General features: G+C 46.0%; 2 protein-coding genes across 4 annotated transcripts in view; one reads left to right on the forward strand and one right to left on the reverse strand.

Moving 5' to 3' along the window:
• On the reverse strand, nucleotides 1-13,289 carry FAM161B (FAM161 centrosomal protein B). The gene is made up of 9 exons (XM_045807828.2): nucleotides 13,180-13,289; nucleotides 10,361-10,683; nucleotides 8,871-9,421; nucleotides 6,969-7,315; nucleotides 6,230-6,357; nucleotides 4,252-4,416; nucleotides 3,926-4,025; nucleotides 1,878-2,020; nucleotides 1-1,113 (listed from the first exon to the last, which is right to left on the reverse strand). Exons 1-9 carry the CDS (start codon nucleotides 13,231-13,233, stop codon nucleotides 975-977), a joined length of 1,950 nt encoding a protein of 649 aa, XP_045663784.2. The 5' UTR covers nucleotides 13,234-13,289; the 3' UTR covers nucleotides 1-974.
• Nucleotides 6,248-21,338, forward strand: part of COQ6 (coenzyme Q6, monooxygenase) — a 22,046-nt gene continuing 6,955 nt past the window's right edge. Inside the window, exons 1-3 of one of the 3 annotated variants that reach the window (XM_087856129.1) lie at nucleotides 6,248-6,372; nucleotides 19,745-19,879; nucleotides 21,173-21,307. In XM_087856129.1, the coding sequence (XP_087712255.1) occupies nucleotides 21,278-21,307 (30 nt within the window). In that variant the 5' untranslated portion in view covers nucleotides 6,248-6,372; nucleotides 19,745-19,879; nucleotides 21,173-21,277. Of the gene's footprint in view, nucleotides 6,373-13,513; nucleotides 13,737-19,744; nucleotides 19,880-21,172; nucleotides 21,308-21,338 lie in introns of those variants that run through there. The other 2 variants (XM_087856128.1, XM_045807830.2) reach the window with 2 other exon arrangements.

The raw sequence follows: 21,338 nt of genomic DNA on the forward strand, positions 1-21,338 counted from the left end.
TGGCTGTCAGAGAATTTTCATATTTATTTAAAATGAACCTCATGCTGACACATAAATACCATGCACACAGTGGCATATTCCAAGCAGATAACAGGAAAGAATTAACTGCTGTAATAGAGTTCTAAACTTGTTAATGACATGCATAATCATCCTTTGTTATGTAGAGTGAGTTCATGTCAATTTCTTGTATTCTTAAGATTGCCAGTTTTTACTTCCTGTAGCCTTACTTTTATACCTTACAGCATGGTTCTTAATTGGGAACGTTTTTGCCTGCCCCCTGCCCCACATGTGGCAATATCTGGAGACATTTTTGTTCGTCAGACCGGGGAGAGGGAGTTACTGGCATCTAGTGAGTAGAAGCCGGGGATGCTGCTAAACACCCTGCAGTGGATAGGACGGCTCCCTCTGCTCCCTCTCCCAGCACAGACTCATCTGGCCCCAAATGTCAGCAGTACTGAGGCTGAGAAACCCTGTACCAGAAGTTGCGAGCTTGTATCCTGCAGGTGTTTTGTCACTCCCACACAATATTTCTAAGTAGTTTTTAAATTAGTTGCCAACATGCAAATTTCTGGCTTCTGTTGAAAGCTCGGTTGATCTGGCAATTCTGGGCCTGTGTTCTAGCAGAGACTCTAGTCTTTACTGTCTCCTACTATCTTATACCCAGCCCATGAGATCCATATGTTTCCTGACTAGCCCCTTGTAGGCATTTGGACTTGTGCCCTTTTTTTAAAAGTAGGAGGCACAAGGCAAGAATGCGTAACTCAGCTCTGTTCCCTCTGTCCTGAGGTTTTTCACTTTGATTTACTTAAACCATTCATTCTCTGTTTGTTACCTTCCTTTTTTCCTCCCTGATACTTCTCTTTTCCCCATTCTCCAAGAGTAGCCATTGACTCAGAAGCCAAGTTTTGCCTGTCTTGATTCAACCCCAAGTTAGCTGGTTAATATTGAAAAGCAGTAATCTTAAGTGTTACTGATTAAGCAAGTGATTTGAAATTATTTAGCAATTCGTAAAATGGCTCTTCCAGTTCTTTCTTGGGGTTTGGAGGCTGTTGTAGAGATTCTTCTAAATCCTGCTGTGGATTTCCGGTGCTGAGTTTTGTAGTTTCATGGGTGCTAGAGAATAAATTAAAGCATTATGAAATAAAATGTTTTTAATTAAAGCATTATATAAGGCTTAAGGATGGTTTCAACATTTTCATTATTTTACATGATGTGTAAAGGGAAATTTCTAGGGGGAAAAGTGGGATAGGAATTGGAGGGGCCATTAGGATTTAAGAAACCAAACAAAGTTGAGAATAATGCCGATACTATGCTTTTCTCCCCTTCACTTATACCAATGGAGGGGTAGTGCTAATGAGTTACTTTTTTAAAGAGTGTTAGATTTTAACAAGCAATGGTGACCATCCTGAGGGAAAAAGAAAGGCTTTGATTGTTCAGGATAGTATAGCTTTTATTGTGGTTCTATACAGGTTTTTACCTACAGTTATCCAAACAAAAAGTGCTAGAAAAATAGTATTATCATTTTATAGTAAGTAAAAATATACATTGGGGCAACTTTACACCCACAGACACACATACGGTTTGTTCCTCAAAAGTGAAGTGGAAATATTTTTGACTGATGGCCCTGGAACTAGAATAGGAAAAATGATCTGTTTCAAATTGAAGAAATCTACACCTCATATACTGTGGTTATATTTTATTCACAACTGCACTATTCTCCCAATTGAAATGTGTTATTTGGAGATCTCTGGGTTAGTATTCTCTACAGGATTGTGATCTCAAGATCTACGAGTGGCTGTCCTGAAGCTCCCCAACAGTGGCATTACGAGGGATGGCAGTTTGAGAGCTGCAGAATACCAAGGAGCATCTGAGATTACCTGGGACAATCACGGACTTCTGACTGCTCCCGCCATTGTACAACCCGGCTGTCCTGAACCTTGTTCCTCACAAAGTCTTCATCCAGCCCAGCCTGCTTCAGGGTGTCTCGGTACCGTTGTTCTGCGGCTTTCCTGGCAAGGTCCTATGGAATGGAAATTAATCTGCTGTAGCTGTCTTGTGAATTACCAGGTAATTCTGAATCACTTGCTTAATCTGTATGCCTAAAATTGCCCCCTGCCCCAACCCCCCATTAGTGCTGGGCACAGACATGCATGGAAATTTCTTAGAGTCTTTTCAAGCCTTAAAGTGCATAGGAACTACCTGAGGATCTTATTATTAATGTGAGTTCTCATTGGTAGGTCTCAGATAAGGCTCTCATTCTGTATATCTAATACTCCCAGGAGATGCCAACTGTTGATTTGGAAGCTCAACTTTTGGGAAGGATTTAGATTTTTGGAAGACCAAGTGAGACTCAGATGAAAAAAATGGACTTAAAAACACTTTAAGATTTAAAAACAACCAGGGGCGCCTGGGTGGTACAGTCGGTTAAGTGTTCAACTCTTGGTTTTGGCTCAGGTCATGATCTCAGGGTCCTGGGACTGAGCCCCGAGTCTGGCTTCACACTCAGTTCGGAGTCTACTTGAGATTCCCTCTCCCTCTGCCTCTCCTGCTTGTGCTTTCTCTCTAATTTAGAGCAAATAAATATCTTAACAACAAAAAAAGATTTAAAAACAACCAAACCATCATCAGGAACACTAAAATATAAAAAAACAAACCCACAAACATATAACAAATAGGAAATAAACTGCACTAGTAACACGCTTAACAGGATAGATGGTCTGCATATGGACCAGAAAAAGATTATTTTTTGTTTGTTTTAATTTAAGCAAAATCATGTAGAGCACTTTGTATTTTTCCTAGAGTGGTGAAAGATGTGTTGAGATCTGAGAGTGAGCTTTGCTTGAAAAAATTAACCTAAAGAGGAAAGGTCATTATGAGAGATTTTTGAGCAATGCAAGTTGCTAAGTAAACCCAAGACCGTCCAGCGTGTGTGAGTATGTGTGTGGTATGTATGGGGGTGGGCAGGAGTGTACCCGGGAAATGCCTAGATAACACACTGGCTGTAAGACAGAGATAATGTCCAGCAGTTGGAATCAGGTCACTAGGAAGCCCTACCTTTTGTCTGAAACTGGAGAGAAGAGGGATCTACAGAGCCTGATACAACCCCAAACCTCCAGGGGGTGGCCTTTCTAAGGCTGTTCAGATAGCACCAGAGCTTCCTTAGGGAGAGGAGGTTGCAACTGGTCCAACTTCCCTAGAGGTCTAGAGAACACCTTAAAATGAGTCTTCCATCCTGAAAGCCACTTAATCTGAAAAGGGCTTTCTGGGGTGCTTGTGAGCATCCCAATGTCTGGAGACCCATAAATGTGCCACAGCTCTGGAGGCTGGGGATGCCCAGCACTGCAGGGGGAGAGATGTTAGTAAGTTAAAGAGCATCTCACTACACAGCTAAACGGTCACTGGGTATGTGGGATCTAGGCCTCACCATGATTCAAACTGAAAGCCAGACTGGAGCAAACACTCCAAGAAGTGAAATACTTTATAGATGCCTCTGAAGTCATCTTGGATGAAATCAGTCCAAGCAACATTCACCACTGCACTACTTATTTGGGGGAGGGGGGATGGTAGTTAATAAAACAGGCCCGATTTAGAATCTTTTTGAGGCTCCAGGAAATGTTTAATACCCAGATATTAAACTGTTCAATGACTTGGGACGCCTAGGGTGGCTCAGTCGATTACGCATCCTCTTTCGGCTCAGGTCATGATCCCAGGGTCCTGGGATCGAGTCCCGCGTCGGGCTCCCTGCTCAGCGGGGAGCCTGGTTCTCCTTCTTTCTCCCTTGGACCCTCCCCGCTGCTTTTGCTCTCTATGTCTCTCTCTCTGTCTGACAAATAAAATCTTTAAAAATAAATAAATAAACTGTTCCATCATTTTAAAAGCCCTTTCATCCAAGACTGAAAGAAAGAGAGTGATGGTTGGGTTTTACCTTGGTAACTTGTTCGAAGAGATAGGGCCTTGTCTGTATTCTTTTCTTCATTTCTTCCAATTCTTTCTTATACTCGTTTGCTCTTTTACGGTCATTGTTCCTGGAATTAACAAGATTTTTAGAACGAATTCTGTCTTTTCCTAATTTGAAATACCCTTCACTCCAATTAAGCAAAATAATTCCCAAGGACATTGTAAATTCCTAACTGTGCGTAGCAAAATCCCTGTGTGCGATTATAGGAGTCTACTAACTCCATTTCGCCATTTTTCAAGGCCAATGATCTGCTGAATCCCAAGACAGGCACCCTTTGACACGTGGACACTGACCGATTCTCTTTCAGCTTTGCTCTGAACACTTCCTCCAGGCTTTGATGGGGATCCATGGCTTTTGCACGCAAGGTCACAGATTTAGACATCGCTTGACACTTCTTTTTGTGCATCTCCAACCACTGAGTACTCTCATCTGCTTTGTCCTTTTTTTCAAGTGAACTTCTAAAGAGACGAGGCAAAACACATACAGATGACCAACTTGAGTATATTTAAAAGCAATCTTAGTAACCTTTCTGGAAAGTAAAATGGTGTTTTCTATGAAGGGGGTGGTTTACCACATTGGCATTTCAGAAAGAATAGGATTCTGAGATTGGCAGATGAAGCCTTCCCAGCGCTATGGATGCAGTGATTTTCTGCCGCAGGAGAAGTTCATTAACTGAACTGAAAAATATGAGTTAAAATATCCTTACACTCAGGCTTCTGGCCTGGTCTGGAAACAAAATGATACTAAGAGCTGCCATTTGCAGAGCTACCTACTCTGAACCAAGAGCAGAAAGGAATCAACTGCTTTATATCCATTATCTTCATAACTGCCCTATGAGGTAAGAACTGTGAGCTCCCCCTCTTTTATAGGCAAGGAGATCGAGGTTCAGAGAGGGTAAGCCACTTACTCAAAGCCACCCAGCATGCCAGTGGAAAAGCCAAGATTTGAACCAGGATGTCTGACTCCCAAACCTCTGCCCTTGACCACTGTTCTGGAAGGTGCCTGGGTTAATGGTCCTTTGGGAATACAGATCTGCATTTTCACAAAGAAGTGAAAATAGGCCTCTTTCCATGCACAGTTTAGGGTTAACTTATAGCACTTAGTTTGTGTAAGTATCATTTGACAAGGTACTATGGAGAGTTCTACCAAAAGAAAAAACAGTCAAGACTCTTGCATTTGGATATTTATATTCAAATGAACAGATTAGGAAGGAGGGCATGGAAGTTGTCTGCTATGGTATCAAATTCCCTGTTGTTGGAAAGCAGATATGGACATCCCTAGGGGCGCCAGCCTCTGGTTCATAAGGCCTACCTTACTGGGGCCTCAGGATACTGATGCATTTAGCCTTGATTTAGTCACTCTAAGAAATTTGAGGCAGAAGGGATTCTAAATACATTTCTAAGATCCCTGTTGTGGGTCCTAAAGAGCCAAGTAGGTCCCATGCACTCCTCTGTGAGCCCCACAGGAAAGCACCAAGATGCTAGTCCTCTCCCAGAGCTTGTCATTACCATGACCTTTCCTGCCGACTTCAGCTCAGAGGTCTAGTGGAGGAACTCTTGCTGGGGTGCTGGTTTGATGAGAACAATACCATGACAGAGTCCAGTCAGTTAGAGAATTAAAAAGTAAGGAGGCTCGTGCTTCCTAACCAATTTCTGATAGTTCCCCAAAAATGAATCTCAGAGAACCTCTAATCTGCGTGGTGGATGCCTTCTCTGTGACCAGGTCTGCCACCTGCCATCTGTCATGCTTCTCTGAATTCCTGTTCCTAATGGCTTCCTCTTTCGTCTGTGGGTCTTCACCCATGTGGTTTTCTCTGGAACCTTCTTTCTTTCCAGCCTTCGGCTAATTCCTCATTCTTCAGAGATCTATTAAAGAGACCCCTGCCCAGGCTGTCCAGTGCCCCCAAGGTTCCCTGTATTCCCCCACCATTGCACTTCTTGCAAAATATGGTAACTTTTTTGCTTTTCTGTATTTCATACTAGATAATAAACTAGAGGTTCCTTAAGGTATCTCCAGCCTTAACATTGTGACCGGCACAGAGTTGAGTTCCCCGTGAATATTTGCCGAATGACGGCCAGGTGTTCTCCAGCACTACGTGTGGAGGGTTTTGTGTATTCCCGTCCTGATCAGAGTTCCCTTCCACCCCTATAGGTTTCTCTGATAACCGGAGAGGAGGCCCAGCGGCAGGATGGTTTCTAGCATCGGGGTCAAGATTCGAGCGCTGAACACTGATCTTGATCCTGGGCCAAGATCTCGAGCCCGACTACTCACCTGACTGCAGATTCCCTCTTCCTGGTGGCATCTGTGATGTGCACAGGGAGGGTGTTGGCCGAGAGGGAAGCAAGGCCACTCAGAGAACGACTCCTTGGCAGGGGTGTGGCTGGTGGCTGTGGAGAGTCCTGGAAGAAATGAAGGTTGGTATTGATGGAACAGCAATGTGTGATTAGTTTCTATTCTAACTAGAATTCAATTTCAGTGAAGGACTGGTCAGACTGAGGATATTTTTTTTTTCCTGGAATATTTTTTTTTTCCTGGGATTACGGAATGAGTTTATTACCAGGCCAAGAGTTGGATATCAATCCTAAAGTTTTAAAATCAAATGAGAAGAGTTCTTTAGAATTGATAGAGGGACGTGAGCAATTGATCCCAGCTCCCTACATTCTAGACTTGCTTGGACTTATTTCTGCAAAATTCCTCTAGAAAAGTTCCCTCTAGGAAGGCAAGGAAGGGAAGTATTCTTATGGTTGTTCAGAGGAATTGTGGCGCTTACAGCAGAGCCAGTGTTTTGTTTTGAATTTTTTTTTAACTTTTAAAAATTTAAATTCAATTGATTAACATATTAATGTATTATTAGTTTCAGAGGCAGAGGTCAATGATTCATCACTCTTCTATAATGAGCCAATGTTTTTAAAAAAAGATAGGAAAATGTCATGAGAAGTGCCTCCTGTTGAGACTGGCCTGTCTGCTAGGTCCCAGGCCCCGACCCTCTTGCAGTTGCCTGAGCTCTCACCCTCTGCCCTCTGGGCGTGGCAGCATCACAGGGCCGCTGAGTGCGACGCAGGCTGCCAGTTCTCAGCAAGAAGGGCTTGGTGCGAGTCACTTCTCTGGTGTCCCTTCTCTTGGCAGCTCTTCTCTGGAAGGCCCTGTAAAGGCCTTCATAGTCAGGGACGGCAGGATTCACACGAGGCTGGAATCCAAAGTCTGTGTGCAGAAACGCAAGCTTTTCCTTCTGGGTTCGGGTAGCTGTGCGAGGCTGTGGGTCAGCCCGGCTGCCTGACGAGGCGATAGGGGAGGAAGCCTTCTGGAGCATGTCTAGGGCTCTCATCTGGATGCGAATTTTCCTGAAGAGTTCCGCTTCTGTGGAGAAGAAGTCGGGGTGGTGAGAGGGGGCCCTGCCTCATACCTAAAGGTTTGGCGAATGTTCCCTCTAAAGCACTAGCGTGCTGGAGCTGACCGACAGTTATGCAGGAATTTAGGGCACCAGCTGACATTGTACGGGAAGCTCCACGTTGGCTAGGAGAGGTGTACTTAATACCACGGAAAATGGCAAACACTACAGATCAGCTTGCTTTTTGTCTTTTCTGGAGAGTTCGTTCACAAACGTTGGCCAGGACACGGCTGCCAGGTGCAGGTAGGCTGCAGAGGCAGCCACCACTGACACCCACTGCTTTCTGTGGTTCCTCCTTCAGAGGCGGAGCTGGAGGGGCAGGCCGGTCACCCCCGTCTCCCAGGTCCCCCTGGCTCAGGGCAAGTCCCTGCAATCCACTCGGAGGCCCATGCTGTTGCCCAAATCATTCTTGCCTGGCGTCTCTGGTCAGTCCCAAGTTCTGCGGTCCCTGCTCTTTGACCATGCTCCAGTCTGGCGCCTCCTCACCATCCCTGCTGCTAATTTCACAGCCTCGCCACTGAATTGTTGACACAGTGTCCTACAGACCACCATCCCTCCAGGCCTGTCCGTCCCCCCTTAATCATCTCCATGGCATCCAAGTGATCTTCCCGAGCTGGTACCCAATCCTGAGCCACCCTACTAAACAGCCCTGTGGTGGCTCCCAGTGCCCTTAGGGTGAAGTCCAAATTTCCTCCCACAGCCTCCAAGCCCCTGGGTCTGGCCCATGCCCGCCTCTCCCTCCCTATTCCTTCTTCTCTCCGGTCCCTTGTCCCTTGCATGTATTCAGCTTCCTCTGACCTCCGCGCTGTTCTCTCTGGCTCACTCTTCCTCCCTCTTCCCATCCTTCAGGGTTAGCCTCAGTGCTCACTTTCCCCGGGACCTTCCCTGTCTGCTCCCACTGCCTCAGCACATCCGAATTGAGGTCCCTGTCCTGTGCTCCATATGAGGGGGAAGCCTTTAATCCTTGCAAACCGCTCACCACATCTGTAGTTTTGTTACCTAGTATCTGTCTTAGTCCCTTGTCCACCAACTCCACGTCTGTCTATTCCGCACAGAGTCGTGCCTGGGGCTTGGCACGTTACCGAGTGAGTAAAGCCTGAGTCCTTTCACCGAACCCCATTTCTTGAAATGTGCATCACACCAGGATGAGGGAGGCGTGGGCACTTTGGTCAGGGGCAGCTGGTGGTGGCACTGGCCTAAGCTGGTCGTTGGGCGTCTCACTGGTTCTCTCTGTTCTTGTACCTGAGCTGCTGCGAACGCATTCGCGTCCTCACTGAGGGATTGGTCACAGGACCAACCTGGGGAGTGCTGTGCCACCTCTCGTATCCTGCTCCTGCGAGGGCTCCCCCACAACACAGACAGAGCCAGCCCTACCCTGTGGCCTGCCCTCAGCGTGGTCTGGAGGCTGGACCTCCCAAACAATGAATTTTTCTCCCAGCCAGGCTGACCCCTGAGCCTAAGTCCCCACAGCACCTCTTGGTAGCCCCCAGGCAGCAGGCAGCAAGGTGGGAAGGAGGTCTTTACCCTGGAGTTTGTCCCCGAGGGCTGGCTCCAGAATGGACTTGGGGATCCTTCTGGTGGCTTTCTGCTTGGGGACCTTGGCCTTGGCTGTGGCGGCCAACTCCCTCTGTTTAGCGGCTTCCTTTCTCTGTTCCTCCTTCACTAGGAAGCTGAAGGGCTTCAAGGAGGAGAGGAGCAGTTCCTTCCTCTTCTGGATCCCTGCCTGCCTGCGGGCCTCGTTGCACTCAGTGATCTCCTGGTAGAGGGGCAGGTAGACGTGTGCGGGCACGGGCTGTGCCCGGAACTGCCGGTGGCACTCAGCCTCCTCCTGCCCCTGCCGCTGGGCCTGCTTCCTCTCCTGCTCGAAGGAAGCAGGGGAGGCCAGCCACTGGGCCTTCTTCTGGGCCTCACGCAGCGTCATGCGGAACGGCCGGGGCACAGTGATGGTTGATGCCCAGGAGCAGGTGCTTCTGTGCTGCGAGGGAGGCCTGGAGCCTGAACGTGGCTGCGGCTGACCCTTGGGATCGTCAGAGGGCAGGCTGCTCAGGGAGCTGCAGCGCCTTGTGGAGCCACACCTGGGGGGAGAAAGCAGCTGCGTGGAGGGCATGTGGAGGAGCCGTGGAGGACCCCGGAGGCCGGAGGCTGGCTCCTCCTCCTGCTCCTCCCTGGTCCTCCCTTCCAGGAGGTGGCAGCCGGCTTCTCAGCCTAGCATCATGGCCCCACAGGCCTCTAAGCCCAGGCCTCTCTCAACTGGGCCTCCCTCCTTTCCCTCAGGCTATCTAACAGCCCACTGGGAAGTCTTGTCTCAGAATTGAGTCAAGAATTGCCACTTTGCATTCTAATATTTTCTGGTTTTTTCTCTTAAAGATTTTTTTTTTTTTTTAAAGTAATCTCCACACCCATCCCGGGGCTCTAACTCTCATCCCTGAGATCAAGAGTTGCACACTCCACCGGCTGAGCCAGCCAGGCGCCCTGCAGTCTGATATTCCGCATGAGTCATGTTCCGCATGAGAACAGTACAGCGGTACAGAGCAGAGCTTTAGAGGTGGACCCAGGTTCAAATGTTGCTTCAAACAATTAGCAGCCGTGTGACCTTTAGCAGGGTTTGCTTGGAACCTTGATTTCCTCATCTGGAGAATGGCAAAAATAATATCTACTTACAGGGTTAGTGGGAAGGAAAATAAATATTATATAAGTGCAGCATCCATGCATATAACAGGGCTTGGCCAAGGTAGATGGACCTCGTTGCCATCCTCGGGGAGGGAGTGAAAAAGGCGTCCCATTAATCAATTCCAGTACTTCCAGTGACTAAAGGTTACCCAAAGTGATTTAAGACGGCTGGGTAGCAATCAGAACACGTTTGGCTCCGAAGGCTGATTCTGAGCTGGAGCCTGGGTAAGGGACAACTTGCAGAAGTGGTCTTTGCTTTACTGAGGAAGAGGATGAGGTCCAGAGTCATGATGTGACTTGGCCAGAGTTGTGCATGAAACAGCTGGTGACCTGCAGGGTCTTACCTCGGAGACAGGGGATATTGGACCTGTGGCTTCCCCCTGCCTACGTCTTGGAAGAAACTCTCCAGGTCTTCTTCATCTTCGGAGACGTTCTCACTGCTGTCTAGGTCAGACTGATAAAGGGGTTCCGACAGGCACCACCTGCCTTTCTGCTTTAGTACCTCCAGGGTCTTGTAAAAGCTCCCACTTGAGTCAGAAGAGTCAGAAAGCGTCAAGTGCTCTGGGCTGAGGAACTCATCCAGTTTGCCAGCCCTGGGCAAAACCAGCCCATCCCCAGACAGCTCCTCTTCTGTCTCCGAGTCTGAGGAGGATTTGGGGGGAAATACCTACAGGGAAATAGAATAAACGGTAGGTCGACTATCATTTCAAATTTACTCAAAACGTAACTGTTAATTTCACTTTGAATAAGTCTCTGTATATTAGGGAGTGGGAAGGAAGAAAAATAAAACGTGGTCCTTGCTTTAAAGAAATTTCACAAATTGGTATATGGGGTATGCTTGGTTGAAGGCCAGGGAAGGGAAGCAGATGGGTAAGCAGTTAGAGTACGTTCTCTGCAGCACGCATTCTGCCCCCTGCACTCCAGGAATCCCACCCAGATCTTGGCCACACTCTGGGCCTTGCCCTATTTGGGTTTTACCTACTTGTTGCCAGTCTTCCTTTTCCTGCTTCTCCTGTCTACACCTCTGCTTTCCTCCTATTCTAAGATCCACCCTGTTACTAGGAATGAATAATTAACTGGACAGACAGTGTGGTCTAGCTGAAAGAACAATGTCATAGAAAGTGGGTTTAAATACTCCATTCATCTAGAAAATATCTATTTGGTGCCTAATGTGCACTGGGCATTAGGCTGGGAACGAGTCAAACAAGGTCCCTACTCACAAAGCTTACATTCTAGTGAGAGGGAGACAGACAGAATAAGATGATAATATATTCAATGAAAGACATTAACTTGAGAGATTATACAGTGATGAAATGGTTTGAGGAAGCTTTTCTGTTGATAAAAGCCCATCAGATAAAGACCACTAGGAATGTATCTATAATCAGAGTTAGGTTTATTAATTTGTTGGAGTACACCATGAAAAATTAAGGGAACTTGCAGGGTGGGGGGATGAGAGTGGGGACTTCCAGTGAGAGGGTAGGGGAAGGGCTTTTTCTAGGGTTGGCTTGTCCTAGATGATTCTGAGGAGGAGAGTGGATCCCTCTGGATGGATGCTTTTGTGAAGAGGGCACAGTTCAGTGAGTGAGTGAGTGAGTGAGCAATTTTTATTCAAGCTAACTAGAACAAGGTGGGGCTGGGTATGTAATTGATAGGTAAGCATCATCATTTAGAAGGGGGTCCTAGTCTTTTTGTGTACTGTGGGCCTGTGAGAAACTGTTTTCTGCTAATCTGGCTGCTCACCTTAGCTGTGTCTGTTACAGTCCGCATTGTACTCTCTCAGTTCTGGGCTGATTTTTACTTTCTCACTGCAGAGGAATTTTAGACAGACACCTGATTGATGAGAGGGAGCCAGCTTTGCTAAGATCTGGGGTAGGAGGGTTCTGGGTTCAAGGAAAAACAAATGCAAAGGCCTTGAAGCAGGAATAAACTTGGCTCTTGGAGAGGTAGAAGGAGGGCCAGCATGGCTGGAAGACAGTGGAATGAGATACCCTTAGAGAAGCAGGTGTGGGGTCAGGATTGGACTGGGTAAGATGACTGCATCCAGAAATCAGTTGGAAGTAGGCTGCTACAGGCCTCCAGGTGACAGACACTTGGTGATGGTTCTCTAAGGTCCAGCTCTAATCCTGAGAAGAACACTGGATTCTGAGTCAAAGGTATGTATGTGCTCCACCCCTGCGCTGCTACTGAGGAGCATGTGATCTTGGGAAAAAAAATTTTAAATGACTTTATTGAGATATAATTCAGACATCATACAATTCACTTACTGAAAGAGTACAATGCAGTGGGTTTTAGTATATTCACAGAGTTGTGCAACCATCACCACCATTAATTTTAGAGCATTTTAATCACCTCAAAGAAAGCCTATATACCATTTAGCAGTCACTCCCTATTTTGCTTAGTCCTTCCAACCCTTCCCTACCCGCCAGCCCTAAGCAACCACCAATCTACTTTCTGTGTGGATACTGTGGCAAATTTCTTTTCTTTTTTTTAAAAGATTTTATTTATTTGAGAGAGAGCGAGCGAGCGAGAAAGCACACACGAGTGGGGGGAGGGGCAGAGGGGGAGAAACAGACTCCCTGCTTGAGCAGGGAGCCTGACGTGGAGCTTGATGCCAGGACTCTGGGATCATGACCTGAGACGCAGACAGACGCTAAACGGATGGAGCCACCCAAGCGCCCCTTCCTTTTTTTTTTTTTTTTAATTTAATTTTTTATTTAGAGCGAGCGCGCACGCAGGAGTAGGGGGAGGGGCAGAGGAAGAGCAGACTCCCCGCTGAACAGGAAGCCTCCCCCCCCCAGGACCCTGGGATCATGACCTGAGCCGAAGGCAGAGCTTAACTGACTGAGCCACCCAGGCGCCCCACTGTGGCATATTTCTTATTCTCTGCCTGCCTCGGTTTTCTTTTCTACAAAATGGAGACAACATCATGCTCTCAGTCCTAAGGCAGTTGACAGGATAAGCGAAAACCGAGGGCCATCGCTGTGGTTCTATGCGGTTCTATGAAGAGCTCAACCCCTTAGGGAGTCCGCCTGCCTGTCCCTAAACGCCCCTCTGCGACACGCCCTGCCCTCTGTCTCCAAGGCAACGTCAAACAGGTTTCCTCTCTTAGAGATTCCTTTCCGGGGCGCAGACCTAATTCCTCTCCTTCTCTTTCTCTCCTCACCTGACGGCTCCACTGGGCGCCGCTGGAGGCTCCCGCAGGCCTCCCGATGGTCATCTTGTCCGCGGGGCAGAGACGGAGGCGGCGGTGACAGCTGCGTGCTCCACGCTGGCTGCGGGGGCGGTACTAGCTACGCGATCAGGTTCCGCCCCTTTCTAGCTTTGGCTTCTGATTGGCTCCCAGGCGGATGCCTGAACCAGTCCCCCTTCCCAGGGAGCCTCTAATCCTTCCCGCCCAAGTTGGCAGGGATCGCTTTCTGATTGGCCTACTCTTTGCGCGTTCTATTTCCGGAACTGAGGCCGGGCCGACGCAGCTAGCGATTGGACAGCTCTGCTCCGGAAGTGCAGCAAAAGGAGGCCCTAAAGGTGCGCTAAGTACGTTGCGGGTCAGCACCATGGCGGCCCGCCTGGCTGTGAGCCGGTGGAGGGCTGCACCTTCAGCTGCTGGGAGAGGCCCGCTGCTGTCCTGCCGGAGGTGGTCGGGCGCCAAGGCAGACACGGTGTACGATGTGGTGGTGTCGGGCGGAGGCTTGGTGGGTGCAGCCATGGCCTGTGCCTTGGGTAAGCGCTTCTCCAGTCAGGTAGGGGCGGGGAGTGGGGCCGTGGAGGAACTGTGAGGACCGTGGGAACCTGCGCTCCTGTGCTTTTTCTCCTGCCCGGAGGAGCCCCAGGGCAGAGCGTTTGGTCCTTCAGGGTTCCGAAGGTCAAAAGTGGGAGGGTCCTTAGGAGTTATTTTAAACCCTGCCTGTTGTTATTTAGGAATGGGCACAGTTGGAAGCAATTAGGCGTTGTATCGGGCTAGGCGTTTGTTTCTTTTTAAAAATAGCTTTTTTGAGCTATATTTGCATACCATAAGATGCCCCCATTTAACCATACAATGTAATGGTTTTTAGTATATTAACAGGTTGTGCATCCTTCACCACCATACATTTTAGAATATTTTTATCACCTTCCAAAGAAACAGGAACGAATTAGCAGTCACTGCCCGTTTCCCCCCAAAGCTCCTCAGCCCTAGGCAACCACTTGTGAGATTTTGTCTCTATAGATCTGCTTTTTCCTGACATTTCCATATAGTTGGATTTTGCTTAATGTTTAAAATTTCATCCAGGCTGTAACGTGCACCAGTACTTTTTTTTATGGTTGAGTAATTCTTCATTGTGTTGGCTGTACTACATTTGGTTTATGCATTTATTGATGGACGTTTGGGTTTCCACTTCTGGACTGTTTCAAATAATGCTGTTATTTTGGGTACAGGCTTTTGTGTAAACAAACATTTTTGGTTACTTGGATATATTTCTAGGAGTGGAATTGCTGGATCACATACATAGTAACTCTGTGTTTGTTTTGAAGAACTGCCAAATGGTATTCCAAGGTGGCTGCACCATTTTACATTCCCACCAGCAGTATATGAGGGGTCCAGTTTCTCCACATCTTGGACAGCACCTGCTGTCATCCTTGTGTGAAATGATATCTCCTGGTTTGATTTGCGTTTCCTTAATGACTAATGATGTTGACTATCCTTTCATATGCTTATTTGTATATCTTTGAAGAAATGCCTGTTCAGAACCTTTGCCATTTTCTTTTTTTTAAGTAATTTCTTCGCCTGATGTGGGTTTCGACCTCAGGACCCCACGATCAAGAGTTGCATACTCTACCAACTGAGCCAGCCAGACACCCCCCTATGCCCATTTTAGGCAATTTGTCTTTCTGTTATTGAGTTCTAAGAGTTGTGTGGCGTTTTTTTGTGGTTTTTTTTTTGTGTGTTTTTTTTTTAATCTGGGCACAGGTCCCTTAACAGCTAAGTGATTAGCAAATATTTTCTCTTATTTTATGGGTTGCCTTTTAATTTTCTTGATGGTGTCCTTTGAAGCACAGAAGTTTTTAATTTCGGTAAAGTTCAACTTGTCAAGTTTTTACCACTTATACTTTTGGTTTCACATCTAAGAAATCATTAGCTAGCCCAAAGTCATGAAGATTCACTCTTGTGTTAAGAGTTTTGTAGTTTTGGGGCGCCTGGGTGGCACAGCGGTTAGGCATCTGCCTTCGGCTCAGGGCGTGATCCCGGCGTTCTGGGATCGAGCCCCACATCAGGCTCTTCTGCTGTGAGCCTGCTTCTTCCTCTCCCACTCCCCCTGCTTGTGTTCCCTCTCTCGCTGGCTGTCTCTATCTCTTCCAATAAATAAATAAATTCTTAAAAAAAAAAAAAAAAGAGTTTTGTAGTTTTAACTCTTAGATTTAAGCCTACGATCTACTTGGAGTTAAACTTTGTGTGTAAGGTGAGGTAAGGACTTTGTTTTTACGTGTATAGTTTAGGCTGGTTTGCTTCACTGTGATATAGATCCTGTTTTCGTATTTTATGTGAGGAAACTTGCTTAGCAAGGTTAAGTAGGGACCAGAGCCTTAAAAGTCAACTGGTAGCAGACTCAGAACTTGAACCCAAGCCACCAAACTCCAGATCTTTTGCCTTTTTTCTTTTTTTTTTTTTTAATTTATTTATCTGAGAGAGCGTGCGTGCACATGGGGGTGGAGGGTAGAGAGAAGGGACAGACAGAGAGGGAGAGAAGCAGACTCCCTGCTGAGCACAGAGCCTGCTGCAGGGCTGGATCCCAGGACTCTTGAGATGATGACCTGAGCCAAAATCAAAAGCCGGACCCTCAACCAGCTGAGCCACCCAGGCGCCCCCAGGTCTTTTGCTTTTAACAATTGTATAGTGATTTGCAGAAACTGGATTTGAGTTTTCTGGCCTCACAAATTAAAGATCGCTAATGTGAAAGCATTTGTTGACTTAAGAATAAGGGGTGCAAAGGACCACAGGGGAAGGGAGGGAAAACTGAATGGGAAGAAGTCAGAGAGGGAGACAAACCATGAGAGACCGGACTCCGGGAAACAAACTGAGGGTTACAGAAGGGAGGGGGATGATGGGTATTAAGGAGGGCACGTGTTGTGATGACCACTGGGTGTTAAACGCAGGTAATGAATCATTGAACAGTACATCAAAAACGAATGACATCTATGTTGGCTAACTGAACATAAAAAAAAATTTAAAAATCTATTTTCTGGTGCTATAATAAACACATTTTAAAATTTAAAAAATAAGTAAATAATTAAAAAAAAAAGAATAAGGTGTGACAGCCACATCTTCCCTAGGGTGGCTCCTCTTCTGGGAAACAATGCTTTGTATGAACTAATCGGCTTGAATCTCAAAGTAATTATATAAAACATAGTTATCAATTATTGATAGGCATCTTTTAAAGTATTTTGTGTACGTTTTTACTTAATCCTCATCTTTTAATTGAAGTCTAGTTGACACACATCCTCAATAATCTTGATTGTAGATTGTGCAGATAAGGAAATTAAAACTCAGAAAGATTAAGTAACTTGTACTCAAAAGTTGGAAATTGGGAGATACAGAGCCTTTTTGAGACACAGAACTCTCTGGCAGGTTTATATACCTTTCCTTCCTGACAGCCATTTTGGTTGTACCTACTGGTCAATGGGCTAAAATAGCGGTTCTTGGGGCGCCTGGGTAGCGCAGTCGTTAAGCGTCTGCCTTTGGCTCAGGGCGTGATCCCGGCGTTCTGGGATCGAGCCCCACATCGGGCTTCTCCGCTGGGAGCCTGCTTCTTCCTCTCCCACTCCCCCTGCCTGTGTTCCCTCTCTCGCTGGCTGTCTCTAACAAAGAAATAAATAAATCTTTAAAAATAATAATAATAAATAAATAAAATAAAATAGCGGTTCTTGAGAACTCAAAGCTTGAGCTTGAGTGCATTTAAGAATCACGTGGGGTTTTCCTTTTGTTTGGAGGTGTTGAATAAGGCATATACAGAAAATTCAGAAGGGATTTTGAGTTCTGAAATACAAAGGGGATAGGACATGCAGTATAAAGGATGTAAAGGGAGACTTCCATTTTTTTTTTAAGATTTTATTTATTTGATATATAGAGAGAGACAGCCAGCGAGAGAGGGAACACAACAGGGGGAGTGGGAGAGGAAGAAGCAGGCTCCCAGCGGAGCCTGGGATCACGCCCTGGGCCGAAGGCAGACTCTTAACAACTGAGCCACCCAGGTGCCACCGTTTTTTATTTTTAGCCACCCAGTTCTCCTTGAAGATAGGCGCCTGTTACCAGTTTGTGGGGCATATTTTAAAAATGAGGATTCCAGGTTTCACGTCCATTGACTGATTGGGTTTATCCAGGTGGGTCCCAGGAGCCTGTACTTTTAACAAATACCTCCAGAGGTGGATGCCTGGAGACCACGCTTTGAGAAAGAGAAGCAGTGGGAAGAGCTTAATTTTCTTCTAGTGACTTTACTTCTTAACTTTTTATATAATTCTGTATGACGTATACCTGAAAAAATTTCTAGTCTTACTAAAACTTTAGTGTTAATACTTGTATTTTAACTTTTTCCTCCCTGTCTTTTTGTCTTACCCTCCCCCCCCAATGCCTCAAGGGAGGGAGAGCAGCAGTGCTCTCTTTTACAAACTTAAACAGAGAATTCTGTATTGTAATTGTTTCTTTTTTCCGTCTCTTGCATAGAAGTATAAGTCCTCAAAGTCAGGACTGACTTTAAACAGTTAAAATACAGAATTCTCTGTGTAATTCTACAAAAGAAAGGTCAAGGACCCGAGTACACTGGGCTGTGAGCATCACTGCTCCAAGTCGAAACTACCAAACGGAGGTTTACAAAAGAAAATTCACACACTGGCTAATTTCCTGAAAAAACTCAGAGAAAATAGTAAATGTTAAATGTGAAAGTTGAAACTCTGGTAGGTTTGGAATCTTTCATGTGATTTATTCAGTGAGCAAGCCTCGCTGTTTTCCTATAAAGCAGCTGGGACCCTGGGCGGATCCTCAGCCTTTCAGAGGCAGGTGTGGTGTTGGGAGTGTTTTCTCTTGTTGAGTCAGATAAACTACCAGCCTGCGATTTTGTGCTGCCGGTGTTTCCCCTTGATCCTCACAGCATGTATCCCAGAGAATATTGGCAGTAGTTTATATGGGGATCAGCCTTACTTTTTATTCCAACGTCCACTTAATTTTAGACAGCTGCTTTTTTTAAAAGTGAAAAATTTTCAGTAGGCTCTATATTATTTCCCAAGTCAATTTGTTTTCCTTGATTCTTCTTCAGACTCACATTAGTTGATGTTTCAGCCTTGAAACATCTATATTTCCCTCTCACGTTATTATTTGTAAATTGTATTCTGTAGTATTCTTTCTCCAAATGAGTTTTCTAAAATGTTACTTTAAGTGGCTAAAAAATAAAACACTGAACCCGGCTATATTTTCTAATGTGTTTGGAAATATACTTCGTTTCCTGTTAGTTTCCTTGTCTCTCATTTAACAAAATGTCCATTGAATATCTGTTTTCTGGGTTGAGGAGATAGAGCATTTGCTGCTGGGAATATTAGCCGAAAGAAAAGGATTGGTTCCTGCCCCCAGGGAATTTAGAATCTAGCAAGAAAGACGTGTAAGTAACTAATAGAAGGGATTATGAAATGAAAGCTCCCCTGGAGCAGCGAGCCGCTGACTGTGCTGGGGGCGGAGGTGCGGGGAGCGGCATGAACACCGCTGGGGAGGTGAGACTTGAGTGAGTAGGATTCCAGAGGGAGGAAGGAGGTGGCCAGGGGGGGCATTCGGGTGGAGCAGGTGCTGGAAGGCAGCCCTCCCCGAGGAGCGTGGAGCGTGGCTGTTCCCACCCTCCAGTGTAACCCGGCCCCGCAAGCTGGGGCCCCGTGATCATGGTAGTCCTGGTGCTGCTCACTGCCTGGTCACCGGAGCGACCTTGGTTTTCACACTCCCTAGTTACGTCTTACGGTAATGCCACTCTTCTTATTTAGATTCCAAAAAATGTGGGGTTGTCATCATTACTAAAACCTACCGTGTTTCTAATGATCCTGTCACCTTTTTCCTCCTTTCTTGGCTGCAGCAGCTCCCTGCTTACCGTTTCCATGTCTTTCCCTGGGGCATGGTGGAGGGACTATCTGGGCTGCAGACACCTAGTAACCAAGGCCCCAGGTCCCCTTTTTACTTCGCTCTACAGATGTTTGAGGACCAGATTTGTAGGTACAATTGGTGTATCTTGGGGGCTCCTTTTCTTTTACAAGTAATTCTTTATCCTTGATTTAATCTCAAGGCCACAACGAATTTTGCTTATTAATATTCCATTTTTCTGTTGAACAGGATTTGTAATTTTTAGTGACTTAACAGTTTAAAGATTAGAAATGTCTGGTGTCTAAATACTTCAGCCTTTCTGTTTTACTTCATTCTTCCTTTCTGGGGAATTCTACTGTGAGTTTTGCCATTATTAGCTTCTTTGCACATGGCAGGTGTTGGACTGTGAAGAGAAACCTTACAGTCATGGGCAGGGTGGCTCACGTGGCTGAAATAGTGGCATATGTTCTTGCTTAGGATTTTGTCTGGTGTTTCCTTTTTGTGTGCCCGAGAGAAATTTGTATACTAAGGGCTAAGGAATTAGTTAATCTGTTGCTTCTCTTGGAAATGAGAAAGGGAAGAAATTCTGACTTTCCCAATATGATATAAAATGTTGATTCCTTTTTTTTTTTTTTTTTTTAAGGATATGATATTCACTTTCATGACAAGAAAATCCTGTTGCTAGAAGCAGGTCCAAAGAAAGTATGGGAGAAATTGCCAGAAACTTACAGCAACAGAGTCAGCTCCATTTCCCCTGGCTCTGCAACCCTTCTCAGTAGTGAGTAGATCTTTCATTCAACCAATACCTTGTCTGTCTTGGCTTTCCAGTGTGTCCCATAGGGCAGAGTCTCGAGCATCTGGTGAGGGGGCTGAGCATGGGGGAGGAGGGGTTGGTATGGTAATGTAGCGCACCGTTGAAGAGGAGGACCCCTGACACTATGAAAGTGTCCCCTCCCAGTCTGAGGAAGACCTCCTTGGGACATGTGGGTTCAGCATGTAGACTTCGTTTGTGATGTTGGGTCATTATGAGCTGGTGGAATTGAAACTGAACGAATTATGACCGTTCACTTTTAGTACGAGTACCCTCTTTATTCCCAGAGACAGCCTGCTCGGGGTCTGGGGAGTTTGCATGCTAAATGCTTTTGCAGTGTAGGTCCATGTGTGCACACAGAACCCATTAGAAAACTGTCTTTAGGTCTCTGCCAAACATTATGCCCCCGGCTATCCTGTCTAGAACCACCCTGTCAAAACTTAAGGTTCTTCCGTCACTCCTCAGCCCCTCATACTGCTTTATTTTTCTTTAGAACACTTAGTACTACCTGACAGTGATTATGTGTTTGTTTTCTTACTGTCTGTCTCTCCAGCCATAATGTGAGCTGCAAAAGGGCAGGACGTTTGTTTGGTTTCACACTTCACGCTCAGTAACTAGGATTGTGTCTGGCTCAGTAAATGTGTCCACACTGAATAAATCTGTTTAGTGCTATGGGGTTTTAAAAAAAAAAAAAAAAAGTTAAAAGACCGTCTTTTTTTTTTTTTTTTTTTTAAGATTTTAAGTAATTTCTATACCCACTGTGGGGCTCAGACTCACGACCCTGAGATCAAGAGTGCTGTGCCCTTCTGACTGAGCCAGTCAGGCACCCCCCAAAATAGTCTTTATCCAGAGAGTTTATAACTTCTATAGGATGATGAAAAACAATATGGGTTTGGTTTCCTTTTATATTTTCCCTAACTTTAATGTGATTTGACTTTCAAAAAAAATATTTGGGGGGGCAGAGGGAGAGAGGCAGAGAGAATCTCAGGCAGACTCCCCACTGAGCGTGGAGCCCGACATGGGGCATGATCTCATGACCCTGAGATCACGACCTGAGCTGAAACCAAGAGTTGGACACTTGACTGACTGAGCCACCCAGGTGCCCCAGATTACTTTTTGATTATGACAGCTGGGTCTTTTTTCATGCTGTATAATCTGAACTGGGGAACAGAGTAGTTTAACTCCTAGCATCAAACAGGAAGAAATGGAGAGTATTTTTCTGTCATTGGAGGACACTGAAAATGATCTCTTACTTTACAGGTTGGAGAGACAGAGCCCAGGAGGGGTGTGTCCCGTGAGGTTGCTCTGGCCTATGTATGGATCCTTTCTTTTGTAGGTTTTGGAGCCTGGGACCACATCTGCAACATGAGATACAGAGCCTTTCGGCGAATGCAGGTGCCTCCTTTATCACTTTTGGCATGATATC

Source organism: Ursus americanus, chromosome 26, assembly GCF_024610735.1.
Source record: "Ursus americanus isolate L20-20 chromosome 26, mUrsAme1.1.p, whole genome shotgun sequence".
Taxonomy (NCBI): domain Eukaryota; kingdom Metazoa; phylum Chordata; class Mammalia; order Carnivora; family Ursidae; genus Ursus; species Ursus americanus.